This window comes from Anopheles merus, chromosome 3R (genome assembly GCF_017562075.2).
Source record: "Anopheles merus strain MAF chromosome 3R, AmerM5.1, whole genome shotgun sequence".
NCBI classification, from domain to species: Eukaryota; Metazoa; Arthropoda; class Insecta; order Diptera; family Culicidae; genus Anopheles; species Anopheles merus.
Window position 1 is genome coordinate 37935698 of NC_054084.1, and position 15589 is coordinate 37951286.

At 45.7% G+C, this 15589-nt stretch overlaps 1 protein-coding gene across 11 annotated transcripts in view; it reads left to right on the top strand.

The window, feature by feature from the left end:
* Nucleotides 1-15589, top strand: part of LOC121597302 (RNA pseudouridylate synthase domain-containing protein 2-like) — a 196744-nt gene that overhangs the window by 99526 nt on the left and 81629 nt on the right. Inside the window, exons 2-3 of one of the 11 annotated variants that reach the window (XM_041922949.1) lie at nucleotides 1176-3616; nucleotides 3685-5845. The exons of the other annotated variants lie outside the window; for them this stretch is intronic. Coding sequence (XP_041778883.1) covers nucleotides 1204-3616; nucleotides 3685-5582 — 4311 coding nt within the window. The 5' untranslated portion in view covers nucleotides 1176-1203 and the 3' untranslated portion in view covers nucleotides 5583-5845. Of the gene's footprint in view, nucleotides 1-1175; nucleotides 3617-3684; nucleotides 5846-15589 lie in introns of those variants that run through there. 11 annotated transcript variants of the gene reach the window in all.

The following is a 15589-nucleotide window of genomic DNA, read 5'->3' on the forward strand; positions in this document are numbered from 1 at the left end:
TTTTTCACGTATCATAAGTCATGCGTCGTAGCTCAAATTCAGAAGATTTCCAACAAAAAAGAAAAGAACTGAAAAGGTTCCATTACAATAGAACGATTCCAAAGCGCATTAGTTAAATTTGCGCTTCTGTTGGTTTGGTTTTTAAACACACGCTTAAATCGCCACAACCGGGGAGCGCCCGACGTTATTCTTAGCTCAGCTTCCGGTTGCCTCCGGTCCCTCGGTAGCGTGATAAATCACTCCGGCAAATGTTTCCAAAATATGTACGTCTGTCCCTGCTCGAGTAAGAAGAAGAGGACAAAAAAACGCACACAGAAGAAATGCTCAACCACCACCCTTACCCGATGGTTGATGGATGAAAGTTTACTTTGGCGCCATTGGGTTATCTCAAGCGGGGGCAAGTGTGGGAAGGGAAGGCACAGCCAGCTTCTTGCGCCGAACCGAACCTAGCTCGCGTGGTTCAGACAGAAATATCCTCTCTTTCTTCTTGCCCTTTCTTATACAGATGCAGCGGGTATCGTTGTTGCGTTCATCAATCCTGATTTTGGTTGGAACCTCCGGAAGCTCCTAAAATATCGAGTGAAACGAGATAAAAATCGATGATGTCTTGTGACCGCCTCATACCCTCTTTCCAGTCCGTTTGGTGGTCCGTTCTACGTTCCGCCCTCTGCCCTTTTGCTGTGAAGGGATGGGGTTGCATGAGGATGATGGGTTAAGCAAAATTTCCAGTCTTCAAGCCGCTCGCCCAATCAGTCAAAACTAATTAGGCATCCTAGCTGCCGGCAGCAAAAACAATTTTGGAACGCTCTAATTGAAGGTTTTGTGGACTTTCGTCGCTCTGCTTCATGGTTTTGAACCGTGTTGTGCAAGCGCGGTCTTACGCTGGGCGCAGTACGCAGCCACAGGTACTCGGTGTTGTCTGGTAACCGACAGCATCCGACGTAGCCGAAGGGTTCGTCGGTACTTCGCGCGGCGGCAAAGCGAGAGAGATCGGCTCTCTTCCATTTCGGGTGCCGTCGTAGCAGGACGTGTTTTCTACCGCGTATCGTCTTTTTATATGTGTACAATTTTTAATGTGTTAGTTTACTAAAGTTATTTTGTCGAATAAAAGCATACAGCACCAAAACACAAAAGTGGCGACGAGTTAAGTGAACCCAGTCAACTTTTTTTTTAAGTGCAACAATTCCGCGAAAACGCCGTAGAATGTTAAGCCCCGAAGAGACGCCGATCACCGAGGAGCAGAGACGGCTGTCGCAGAATGGTGTCCTGAACGCAGCATTCATACAGCATCCACCACCATCGCAGAATGCGCCATCGTTGCAAACAACATCGGACATCACAATGATACAGCAAATGCTGCACCTGTTACAGCAGCAAATGGCCCAACAGCAGCAGCAAATGACACAGCAGCAGCAACTATTTTCTCAGCTTATGCAGCAACGGGAACAGCAGCAACCTACACCAGTGACCCATTATAGTGAGCTTCAACCTACCGCGAAACCCAGCAATCCGGAGCTCATCCTCGAAGCTCTTGCTGGCAATATTACCGAGTTTCATCATGATGCGGAAGCCAACATCACATTTGAGTCATGGTACGCGCGATACGATGACCTGTTCGCGCAAGATGCATCCCGTTTGGACGACGCAGCAAAAGTTCGACTCCTTGGACGAAAGTTAGGAGCAGGCGAGTATGCTCGTTTCACCAATTTCATTTTACCGCGTGCCCCCCGTGACCTTTCATTTTCAGAAATGGTGGAAAAGCTCACGGTGCTTTTTGGCAAAATGGAGTCGACCCTAAGCAAGCGGTATAAATGTTTGAGCATCACCAAATCGCGCTCCGAGGATCTTTTGTCATTTACCGGCCGAGTAAACCGCGCATGCGTCGATTTTGAATTTGCATCTATGACAGAAGAGCAATTCAAATGTCTCGTCCTGGTATGCGGATTGAAGGATGAATGTGATCGTGATATTCGTGTCAGGCTGCTTGCTAGCATGGAAGAGCGCACAGATGCAACCCTTGCGCAGCTAGCAGAAGATTGCCACCGGCTAGCACGAGTTAAAGCGGATAGTGCTATGATCGCGACCGATACGAGCGAACGTGTGCACGCGGTCCATGCGGGTGGAGATAAGCAGCGGTACCAGAGGAACGACGAGCGAAACTCCAAACCGTTTGACAGAAGCACTGGTTCCAAACCCCGTAATCCGTGTTGGCTTTGTGGTGCATTGCATTGGTCCAGGGAATGCACGTACAAGGCGCACAAGTGTCGTGATTGCGGTCGCATCGGTCATCGAGAGGGACATTGCGCTTCCTCACACCGCCGCACGAGGCATAAGAAATTTTACCAGCGACCATCCGTAGCAACCAGAGTGGTACGAGTCAACGTTTGCAGTGTCCAGCAGCACAGAAAATTTGTGACCATCCAGATCGGGAATAAATCAGCAAGGTTACAATTGGATACCGGCTCGGATATCTCGGTTATCAGCCAGCGCATGTGGAAGCAGTTGGGTAAACCATATCTGACACCAGTAACGGTAAGAGCCAAAGCAGCATCCGGTGACGTCCTCAGACTGGAAGGTGAGTTCATAGCGAACGTGTCCATTGAAAACCGTACAAAGCGAGCTACCATAAGAGTGTCCAAAATGGAGTTGGCGTTGTTGGGAGCGGACATGGTTAATCTTTTCGCCCTAGGAACGATCCCGATGGATAATTTTTGCAACAACATTAAAGAAGCAGATCCACGGTCCTGGGAGGACAAATTTCCGTCGGTATTCCATGGCACGGGGATTTGTACCAAAGCCAGCGTACATCTGCAGCTACGAAAAGATACCCGTCCAGTGTTTCGTCCCAAGCGCCCCGTTGCGTATGCAATGGAAGAGATTGTCAACAAGGAGCTCGATCGGTTGGAAGGCTTGGGCATTATATCACCTGTCGATTACTCGGATTGGGCAGCACCAGTCGTTGTGGTCAGGAAGGCTAACGGACAGATACGACTATGCGGCGATTATTCGACCGGCCTGAATGCAGCTTTACACCCGCATGAGTATCCACTTCCGTTACCACAGGATATTTTTTCTAAACTGGCTAGATGCAAAATATTTACACAACTCGATCTTTCAGATGCGTTTCTCCAGGTGGAAATAGAGACAGGATGTCGGCCATTGCTCACGATTAACACTCACCGAGGCCTTTACCACTACAATAGACTCCCCCCAGGCATCAAAGTAGCACCGGGAGCATTCCAGCAGATCATGGACAAGATGCTCGCCGGCATAAACGGAGTATCAGCCTATATGGATGACGTGATTATCGGTGGTAAAACGCAAGAAGAGCACGACATCGCCCTGGAGGAAACAATTAAACGCATACAAGACTACGGCTTTACAATACGATCAGAAAAGTGTGCGTTCAATAAGCCACAAATCCGCTATTTAGGGCATATTATAGACAGCCAAGGCCTCAGACCTGACCCGTTGAAGATCGAAGCCATTAAAAAACTGCCTCCACCGAAAGATATCTCAGGAGTACGATCGTTCATCGGTGCGGTGAACTACTATGCAAAGTTCATCCCAAGTATTAGAGATCTGCGTTACCCAATGGACAAATTGCTGCAAAATGGTAACACATTTGAATGGACACCGGAATGCCAAAAGTGTTCGAGCGTTTCAAAACCGTTCTTTCTTCAGACCTCCTGCTCACACATTATGACCCGAAGCTTGACATTGTGGTTTCGGCCGATGCTTCATCTATTGGACTTGGGGCAACGCTTAGTCACAAATTTGCTGATGGATCTCTTAAGGTGGTGCAACACGCATCTAGAGCGCTGAGTAAGGCTGAAGAGGGTTACAGCCAAATCGATCGAGAAGGTCTCGCCATCATATTTGCTGTAACGAAATTCCATCGGATGCTATACGGTCGACATTTTACGTTGCAAACCGACCACCGGCCATTAGTGCGAATTTTTGGAAGCAAAAAGGGGATTCCAACGTATACAGCTAATCGATTGCAGAGATTCGCATTAACACTTCAGCTTTACGACATGACCATCGAATACATCCCCACTGGTTCTTTTGGCAACGCCGACGTTCTTTCTCGCCTCATACAAAACCATGCAAAACCAGAGTCGGAATACATCGTAGCAAGCATCGAATTAGAGCAGGATCTCAGGTCAGTTGTCGTAAATGCCTTACTAACATTCCCTATTCGTTTCAGAGACATTGAGCTCTACACTCAGCAAGATCCGTCGCTCCAGAAGGTTTACAAGTACGTGCGAGATGGTTGGCCTCGCGACGTAGCTTACGGAACAGATCTTGCACGGCTCTACGATAGAAGGGAATCGCTGACCAACGTGGATGGCTGCATTCTTTTTGGAGAGAGAGTAGTCATCCCGGAGAAGCTGCGCAATCGCTGTTTAAATCAACTACACCGAGGACATCCGGGAATGCAGAGGATGAAAGCGGTTGCACGTAGCTACGTATATTGGCCTAAGTTGGATGACGACATAGCACGCTATGTGGCCTCCTGCGAGGCATGTGCAGCAGCGGCAAAATCACCACCAAGGGCAACATCAATGGCGTGGCCAAAACCTTCGGCAGTTTGGAACCGAGTTCACATCGATTACGCAGGCCCTTGGGAGGGCGTTTATTTCCTGGTTGTAGTCGACGCGTATTCCAAATGGCCGGAGATCGTCAAAACTACGAGCACCACCACAACAGCCACGATTGCCATTCTAAGGAACTTGTTTGCTCGTTTCGGTATGCCTGCAACCTTAGTCAGCGACAATGGCACACAGTTCGTTAGCGGTCCGTTCAAGGAGTTTTGTCAGCATAACGGGATTGAGCATATTACTACGGCTCCCTTTCACCCACAGTCGAACGGACAGGCGGAGCGATTCGTCGATACTCTTAAACGTTCTTTGAGGAAGATCAGAACGGAGGAGAGTAAGCTAGATGAGGACTTGGAGCTTTTCCTGATGACGTATCGTTCTACACCAAATGCTCAACTCGAACAGCAGAAAAGTCCAGCGGAGGAAATGTTCGGTCGCCCGATAAGAACTGCATTGGAGCTATTGCGACCTCCTTCATCGTGTGAAGAATCATCCCCATCATCATCAATTTCATCAGTTCGCAGATTTCATCGCAGCGACACAGTTTGGGCAAAGTATTTTAGCAACAACTCGTGGAAGTGGATCCCAGGGGAGATTGTCCGCAGCTGCGGGCGTGTAATGTTCGAGATCGTTGCCGAAGATGGACGGTTGTTAAGGCGTCACGTAAATCAGCTGAGGCGACGAGTTGGTAACGGTTCATCACCAGCAGTTCAGCTACCCCTTGACGTGCTGTTGGCGGAATGGAAGGCATCCAGTCAGCCCGAGAGTGGACATCATGTACCGGCAACCCATTCTACTGATCAGTCTGCATTTGAGACATCCCAACACACTGCGGCCTCCACACCACCACAACCGCAGCAGGCCCTGGAGACCGAACATCCTACAGAAGGTACGAACCAGCAGCAGATAGGCGTGCCACGTAGGTCTTCTCGCGTTAGAAGACTCCCCCGTCGGCTTGGAGCCTATCAGCTCAATTAACAGGGAGAGATGTTGTGCAAGCGCGGTCTTACGCTGGGCGCAGTACGCAGCCACAGGTACTCGGTGTTGTCTGGTAACCGACAGCATCCGACGTAGCCGAAGGGTTCGTCGGTACTTCGCGCGGCGGCAAAGCGAGAGAGATCGGCTCTCTTCCATTTCGGGTGCCGTCGTAGCAGGACGTGTTTTCTACCGCGTATCGTCTTTTTATATGTGTACAATTTTTAATGTGTTAGTTTACTAAAGTTATTTTGTCGAATAAAAGCATACAGCACCAAAACACAAAAAACCGCTAAGCTTAGACTGATGGTAGCCAAATCTACAGGAAGTGAATGGCAGTTTTGCGTTTTCCAGCAATTGACTAATGGACTGATTCGTTGACTGAAAGTGAATTAGTCTTCTCTTCAATAGATATCGGAGATCTGTTGTCATGCTCCGATTATGTTTGTTGTTATTGTTGCAGTCTTGAATTGTAGTTCAAATTATAAATGTAATCTTATTTTTGCTTCTTATAAAGCATACGACTTCTTCAATTTTAATACAATTTGTTCGTTGGATATTCATTTACTTGCTGTTACAATTTAAATTTTGAATGCCTTTTTTTACCAGTTCAAAAGGGGGCGACATAGTGTTCCACACGGGATTCGTCGTTCTTTGTTTTCCTTTGACTCCCTGGACAAGACATGTGGTTGTAAGTATACATCTCCTTTGGGGGAAGCAGAGTATAGTTGTGGGAGGTGGTTGTACTGGTTGAAAAGTGTTGATTGCTATCTTTATTCGCTACCATAAAGTCACGTACGTGACGAAGCAGCTAACGATGATGCGATATTGGGCGTATGGGGCAATCGAACACAGTCACTGCAGTGTAATGATAATGATGCTCATGCTTCAAAGTTGTGTATCACCGATGGGACGTTTCGTGAAAGAGGGTCCCAGTGGAGGGAGCATCCCAAGTTGGACGCTGGGCAGAAAGTTTTTATTCTTTCGCATCGTCAGCAAAAGATTTGCAACCGTTGCGCTGTGGCCTTCCTTACAAGGAAGTGACCAGCCAGCGCGATCTGCCACGTCCCGTTGATAGAGTTCAACTTTTGTTAAACTAGTTACGTCTCTGTGTAACGCGCACACTAAAAAAGGCATCGCAAAAGGGAACCGGGTAAATAAAAAGATATCGTACGTCGTGAAGCTGCTTAACGATCTGTTTAGCACCGTCGCTGGACGGGGCGGTAAGGATTCTGACTCGTGGTCTCGTCTGACGATCGAAACAGTCCCTGTATTTTTGTCATGCACAACACATCACATACGCTGTGCAGCTCCTAGAAGAAATTGACCGTCTGGGGGCATCATCATTTTCACGTTGGCAAAAGTGGTGGCCCGGTGTGCTGAAAATAATTATAAGATTCCACCAAGAATGCCCTAGCATGTATCGCCGTTCGGGCGCGTACACACAACCGTTGGATCAATGCGCCATCGGTAGGTACACTCGGTCCACGTCTACGCGAATAAATTGCACAACAGTTCGTGGAATTTTCGTTCTAGCATTCGTGAAGGGTGATTCGTGCCGGGGTCTAATTGTGCCATCGAAAAGGAATTGTATTAAGTTGGATTGAATTCGACTACCGTGCGCGAAAAATCCCATTGCTCTACCAAACGCTATGCCGATGGTCGGCGATTGTGTGCGGCATCGGCAGACTGCCGGTGGGCCGGAGCTTGGTTTAGATCGGAATCGTGGCAAAAATGGATAAACTGTTTCATATTCATTACATACCAGCACCGCAGTGTGTGTGTGTATCTGTGTTGTGAAACAAACTGCCGTTCTACTTACTCCATTACACTGGCCGTGAGGTGACTGCATTGGCGACCACCTGGCCCGCGGTCTCCTGCAAGGAAAATCGATTGATGGTAGTGCTATTTCGATGGCTATTTGTACTTGGTAGCTCCATCCCTACAGGGCTGTAACGAAGCCGGTACAGTAGCTGCGCCAAACGGCGGGCATATTGGGGGTACAACAACCGTCTGACATCACAAAATGCCTCAGTAGTCCCTCCGCTTTGTCGTGTCACTCCTTACAATGCAAAGTCTGTTACAGCCTTGTCAGGTCGAAGAGCGCGTCAGATTCAGTAAGCTAGCTTAAACAGGTAACGCAGTGTGTGTTGTCTTTGCAACACCGTGCCGAAAGTGAAACAAAAAAAATTAAACAAATAAACAACTATTCACACTAATCCTAACACCATGCCAACATGGAGCTAAATAATAGCCTCGCGTGAGCGGCATACGATCAGGACATGGAAGCTTTCGATTTTATGGAACCCTCCGGATGGCTTCTCCATCGCGTCGCTATGCGTGTCGCTCGCTGTAGGCCGTTTATAGCGTGAGACTGCGGAGAATTTTGTGGCTGTGAACCTTTGCTACTGAGGGTTGCGTCAATCGATGGCAGCTGGTTTCGGAAAAAGAGATTGGCAATGGATTAAGCTGGGGATGTGTTTGACAAGTCGGTAAATCGATCTAATTATTTCAACGAATTTGGTGCAGTAAGATTACGGGCGGAAGTTTCTAAATCAACGATATCTTTAACTCTCTGTCCTTCAGAAAATTATGTCGTGTATTATTTAGCTTCAAGGTGCTCTATATACATTGCCCTATAGTTTGCAATAAGGCGATAAGAGTCTCATAGATAACTATCGCAATATATTGAAGGTTGCAACTTTTCTTTTGAAATTAATAAATCTTAGGTGTTTTTACACGCATAAACAAAATGAATATTAGGAATATTTAGCTTTTTAATAACAACATATAAAGTTCATCTTTTTTTCTTTATTTGTTGAATCTTTTTTGGTCACAATATCTACTTTCTAAGTTAAATCTCGTTTATTGTGAAATTGATTCATTTTGATTATAACTTAAATTTTACAGTATATTTAGCTTTTTTACTCAGTTTTGTTATATTTTTTTATAAGATTTCGTTGTGCATGAACTATATTATTAAGTCGTTATGTCAAAAAAGACGAAAAAGGTATGCCTGATATTTTAATTTTGGTTGGTTGTAAGAACCGTATACCTTTATTTTCGAAGTGAATATTATGAAAAGTTCTCAAACTACAGTCGATTGCTTAACATATGCTTTATGTAATATTTTTGGAATTGGATATTCTACTTGTAACTGGATCAGAAATCCGGAGGTACTTCCGATGACGTCTTTAAAACCTTGTTTTTTCTAATTTATGTTCCAAAAATTTTAATTTTAGCTTTTAATTATAACTTATGTTACGATTATGTTCCCTTTATATGTCTCTCTAGCTTGCATGTAATGGCGTGGAACGTTGTCCCAGCACTTTGTTTAGCAAATACTCGTTCGAACGACGCGTTGGAAGTCATCCAAAATAGAGCAATCTTTAAAGACAATATGACTGCCACTCGATGCCGTCGATGATCGTTCCAATTGCTGATTGCAGCTTATAAATTATGTCCTGCCCAAACCGACACCCAACGGCCGAAGGCTAATGTGCCTTGTTCTACGACTTGGTACCGTTCCAAAACCCGCTTCCACTTTTCATAAACATTCCTTTCCCACTGTTGAAAGTAGAAGGGCATCTTCGTCCTACTTTTTCCTCAAAAATCACCACCAGTCGTTATGCAAACCCTGCATGGACTGTTTCGCTATCGTCGTGGTTTAACCACTACCCCATGCACTGTGGTGATAGCGTCGGGTTGGAGGTTTGGTTTCCCTCAGTATCTAACTATCGTTGCTCATCGTTCGTTTTGTGGGTCAAAATGTCATGCGCTTCCTGTGGGTTAATGTGTGTATGTGTGTGAGTTTGTATATGTCTGTGATTGTTTTTTTTTTTATGTTGCTTCTCTTTGGATCTTAAACTTTGTCTCGTACGCTTACTTGTGCCTTTGTCTCGGACCAAAGGGTTGCGGCACAGCCGACGAGCGGGTTGAACGTGGTGCCTAGATAAATGAGTTTTATGTGTCTCTTTCTGTCACTTTTGCGAAGAGCCATCTATTGGACGACCCATCAGATGTGTCTGTGCTGACAAAGCCAATTATCTTCTCGCAATGGTCGTGTAGCGGTTCGGATAGCGCCGGACGGTAGTGTCTTCCGTTGCCGAATGATCTCAAATCCCGCCCGTAGGGAAGCTGTTAAAGTTCATAGGGCTTTGGGCCACCGACTATTGCCAATTTACACTGGGACACGATGTGCGTGATGGTCGTTGTACGCTGCTCGTAAGCCTTTGCTGCTGGTATCAGTTCTGAAATTTGGCTTCAAGCGATGGGTGCTTGATATGCATCACAACAGCCGAGGCAGGCAGGAATGCGTCATTAAACTCTGAAAGTCAGAGCTGTGTTCGCTTCAATGCGGCAGTTCGGTGCCGACTGGTGCAAGTTTGGTAAGCACATTTCGTGGAATCTATTCACCTCATTTGACAAGTTTTCGGTTTGGGGTGACTGACGAATTAGGTTTATCAGTTCTCTAGTGGATGGATGCTGGCCGGAAGTTGGAGTTGGTGTGTAATTGTAGCATAAAAATTAACGCTTTGCTTTGACATAGCAATGTGTTGAATATGTTATGGGCCTGAAAAATATCCGACTAGTACTACTAAGCGGCACATTAACCTCTGAAATGGGAAATGTAACATGTTTTGTACCATGTTTGAGCACGTTGATTAGAAAAGAAATGTGTTTTTCTTCTCCTTAAGATTTTTAATTACTTCGACCTCGTATCTTTGCTATTTTTACGATTATAGCCGTGTGCTTACAAGACCCATTCGAACGGTTTGGATCAACGCTCTGCTCCTGCACATGAATGCCAGCTGGTTTGACCACGAGCTCCACTAACAAGCATACTACAGACAATCTACTATTTTGGCATCGTTTCTCCCATGCCATGTGTTTTTTTTGTAATGGCCGGTTTGGAGGGCAAAAGGTTTTAGTTTTCTATTCTTGATGTTCGGTCGGTTGATTTTGTTTTTTTTTTTCGTTCTCCTTGATTCACTTCAGTTTAGCGCTCAAAAAATCTGTAATCCAAATCGTGTGCACTTTTGTGTCTCGCTTGTTTCCCTCCTCCTGCGTATCGCGTTCCTACCGCGCTTCCCGCCTCCGTTTTGATCCGTTCATCTTCCATACGGCGATGCCGGGCGTATGCCAACCCAGAATGTAGATATATATGTGCCGTGGAATAAGCCGCTATGTCTGTTTTGGTTGTCGATGCCATCTGAACTGTTGCGGGAATCTATTTTTGTGCTGCAGCTATCGCCCGGCAGCCGTCGCAGTAATGTTGTGCCGGCGTAGAGTAAGACACTCGACATAAGACAACAGCCAGAGCGATCAGCGCTGATCACTCGGTGCTGGTTGTGGAGATGGGAGATGCAGGGTAGCTCTTTAATGTCAGCAAATGGCGTTTTCCCCCTGTAAGCCGCGGTGGTAATGGTGGAGCCGCACATTGTGGGGCGGCGGTGGTGGAGTGTGTAGCAAGTCTACCGTCCCTGGGGTGTAACACGGGTAACCGTGCCCGGATTGAGTGTAGGTAATAGCTCAAGCTAACCAAGTATTCGTGGCACAGACACTCGCACTCGTTGGCGCAAAGACCACGGAGGTGGCCACGTCTATGATGCTGTTTGGTTGGCGTCATTTCTCAAGTGAGACAACTAGTCGCGGCCAATGGCGTGGTAGTGTGGCTTGGGTTGGGATGGGTTGTCGTGCGGAGAGCGGTTGGAATAGAGCCATTTAAGAAACGGCGCTAGTCGTACAGGAAGGAGAGCGCTGGACGGGGTCGACCTGGGTGCCATGTGTCTCGCACCAGCTGGGACAGATCGATGGTGTGTTTGCATAGTGCATTTTTTTTGTAGTTTTGCTAATACAAAATCTCGTTTGAAGAATTTTAGAATGGCGGCGGACCGCTCGATGCAATCCAATGGAAGAGATCGCAATGATGTTAGGTGAACCGAGACACGGTAGCCAAAAACTGTAACTGAAGTAAAACAAAAGTGGCACTACATTTCATAGCAATGTGTTGCAGCACGAAGCAATATAAATCATGTGTTAATGTTTTGCTGCATTGGCAATAATGTATGATTTATTATTTGCTATTATTGGTTGTGTATTTTGAGACGTTGAAGCAAAAATAACATATGAAAGCAACTTACACCTACCATTATAATGATTACAATTTATACTATGTCATATGTTTTTCAACTGTACCAGAAACTGTTTGCTCATAATGAATGAAGCAAAAAGAGATTTAGAGATACCATTTAGACATCTTATAATTGCTTATAAACACTAATAAAATTACGTTAAATGTCTCGCTTTAACCTAACAACTACATAAAGCTCGCACTTGTTGCTTCGAATCTCGAAATGGATCAAATGGAGAACGAAAAAAAGAGGGAATCTTCATCCGCATTGATTCTGAACTTCAATTAGAGCAATCTGGGACTAGGAGGGAATAGATTCGGCACGGACTTAACTATTGTTATTAGCCTGTAGCTTCTCAATAGTCGACGCGATAATTGAATAAACTTTCTGCCAAATCTGCTCGATAAGCTTCGTGTAAATTCCGCACCACGATGTAATTCCGTACTTGGACCATTACCCAAACGCCCACTTACACAATTCGCTCGGCATAGGTCCAGAGCAGCTGTAGAGATGATGCTGGTGGTGGTACACCGTTTGAGCCTGAACACGCGTGCTCCTGCGGACCTTTTCGGTGGAGCAAACTCATCGTTATCTTAACCTGAAATCGATTTTTGCTAATGTCCTTACTCTCGCCGTCTGTGTCATCCTTAGCAAGCAGTCTCGTCGTTTTTCTTGGGGCCAGACACACGGCCATCGAGGTCATGTTTCCCTTTCGACGAGTGTGTTGGAGTGTGTATGTGTGTTTCGGGCATACCCGATGACACCCATTTTATGGGTGGCGCTTCTAAAGGTAGACCCTACTTGCCTACTATAGCATACTTTCGTTGGGTCTTCTCCCTGCCTTGCGTCCAGTCCTTGAAAAGCGTGGTCGGCTTAGCGGTAGAAAAGTTCCGTGCTTCCGTTGTTCGCTTTTGGTGCGCTCTGAGTATGTGTGTGTCTACGTGCATGTGTGTGGTGTTCGCTCCCGCACCCGAACCGGACGTGACCTGGTGCTAATAAAAGAAATCGATATCTCCCGTTGTGGCAGTGCAGCCACACCCTTTCCTCCCCAAGGGCATCGTAGTTATCCCGGTTTGTGTCGTAATGTAAAAGCAGTAAAAAAAGGCTTCCCCCTCCACCCTCCCAACACACACGGTATATCCTATCACGGTGAGGGTGATCCTTTCCAAGCTTGCCGTGCGTGCCATGTGTACATCTTCGGGAGAGGTTTCCTTTCCGGTTTTGAAGCTTTCGGGTGTGTGTGTGCGTGTGTGTACCCAGATTGCCGTGCTGACATGGTGAATGGTGTGGTAACGAAGGGAGCAATCTCTTACGCCTTGCCTGCCAGGACATACACACATTTCGCACGTCTTCGTGTTGTTGTACTGTCTTTTCTTGAAACAGACGCACATGTCAAAAGCGGCGTGGAATATTGCTGCCGATATCGATGTTCGATGCGGAGAGGAAGGATGGTGGGGAATGTGTTTTTTTAAGCGATCCACAATGGTTGGGCTTTCCTTCGAGAGGACTTTAAGCGTTTGCTTGTCGTTGTCTCCTTTTTCGATGCTTTGCTCGCAATCGTGAGAAAACACAGCGAGTTTGAGTTTCTCCATCAGGCAATATCGATGTTTGATCGTTTTATTTTCATTTTACGACCTCTCGGTCATTTCTGTGGCCCTTCCGGCTTTGACGAATGATAGCGTTTGTTGGGACATGCTTATTGTGAAGCACTACTCAGACAAATTGCCACTTATTGAAATCCAATCCAGCCCGATGGAAAACGTAATGGCTGGATGGTACGAGTTAAATACTGTCAACTTACGTGTGTGTGTTTTTCAATAAGTGTGAAAACCTGAGTAAGACTCTTCCGTAGGGTCACGTCGGTTAGATGTTTGATTGTGAAGCAAATCAAATTGCGCACCATATGTTTTGTTTGGTTCTTATTTTAAAGTTGCATATGTTTGGCATTTTCAAATTGATTTATAAAATATCTGTTTTGGTCAAAATATTTTAATTTGTTTGATATTGCAATGTTCATATCTTGCATCTAGCGTGTCTGAAGATGTTGCACCCTACATTTTGTCTAATGGTTTCATCTAGCACCTTACTCCTACTCCTGCTTGACAGGCAGACTTTGCGCTCCAATTGTCAGTGCTTTGAGTTTGCTATCGTTTTTCCACACCCGCCCACGGGCAATTAATTAACAGTGGCAGGTCGAAGCAGCAGCTCAATGGTGAAGCCGCATAGCGGGTGTGGCAGCAGTAATGAATATTCAAAAGTTAATTATTCAGAAAATGAATTTATTGCCGCGTTATCGGACGGCACACTAGTTAGTGCGCTTGACGCTGAGATGCAGCAAACCGGCCGCTGAGAGACGTGCTGCATTGATATTACGACCCCTACAGCGACTCTGTAATCATGATGTGAGCCATTCCCTGATCATCGTTAGTGTGTAATGTTGATGAGAATTAGACGAGAACATTATTTTTAACTAATAATGTCCATTTGAATACAATATCGATGAGGCCGTTACGATTAAAAATGTGTTTGTATTTAAATTTCAATTATGCTTTTAGTGTTGTCTATGATCTAATAAAGTACTTCTTCTCTTGTACTTGCAGGTATGTCACGATTCTAAAAAAACCGAAAACAATCCTTTCTCCTTGAGGCAAACAGACGGTATGTGAGACTTTATACATATGGCGAAGAGTATTGAACCACATGAATGATTCTCGCTCTAAACTCTACTACTACGGAACAATGAATTGCATCATAACACAAAACCTTGAATTTTGTAATTCATCGAAGCATGAAAAAAAAAACAACGGCAAACATCTAAGTCAAGGTTGAGATATTATATTTTTAATTTCCATTAGTTATCATTGGCTGCTTAATGCCGCTTGAAGATTGTATCGTTCGCACCCGTGCGGGTGCCCGAAGGCGGGTTTGATTGTCATAAGACACACTTTGGTGTCTTTCAGCCGTTGCATCATAAATACAATCGTATTTGAAGCGCTTCGCTAAGCCATTCGCGTGCAAGCGTGTGGGGTGGCCAGTCAGTGAGTGACTATATAACTCAACGGAAATTAAGTAATGCCCTTCAATCTCAAAACAGTAGCAGCAACGGCAGCTGGACACTTCCTTTCGTTTTCACGGCCGCCTATTGGAGCATTGTTCATCTCGGGTGTGCTTTTGCGAGGTAGAGGAGAAATACAAACATCGGGCTCTATCCCCAAAGAGCCGACTCGATTGCTGACAGTATGCAATTAAGTAGTCATGTTTGCTGCTCTATCCAGAGCCGGGCCGTGTATGGATAATTTTGGAGGCAGCGGCCTTCAGTTAGGTCAACATATTGGAAAGAATGGATGTAGAAGCTTTTAGTCGCTTCTATGGGGGTTTTGGAGCTAAGACGGTATTATTACTGGTGAGCTGCTGAATGTTACAGGAAGCCGAGCGTAACTGCTGCCAAACTGGAAGGTGAGGCTGTTTGGAGTAAAAATATATAAACCCGCGTATGACTTATGACGTGATCGCGGTGTGGCGTGCGTGTCTATCACGCAATCCGCAGTAATGCACGTTATTACTGTTGTGCTGGAATGGCAATTTGATACACCGGGAAACCTATAGCTCGAAACCCTATTGTTCAGTGGTAAAGTTTGGAGCATCATAAAATATTGCTGTCTGTTTCGTACATGATTTCTTCACCGAATTGAATTTAGCGATTGGCGATGAAATCGCCTTTGTTTTAAAATCACTAATTGTAGAGCAGTAACAAAACAAAAACGCGTCTATCTGAACTGTCGTAGAAAGTTGTGAGAGACTGCTAAGGCACGGGGATGCAAACAAGAGATAACACGCCGTAAAACACATTAAATAGCGACCGTCCCTCAAGTAGGG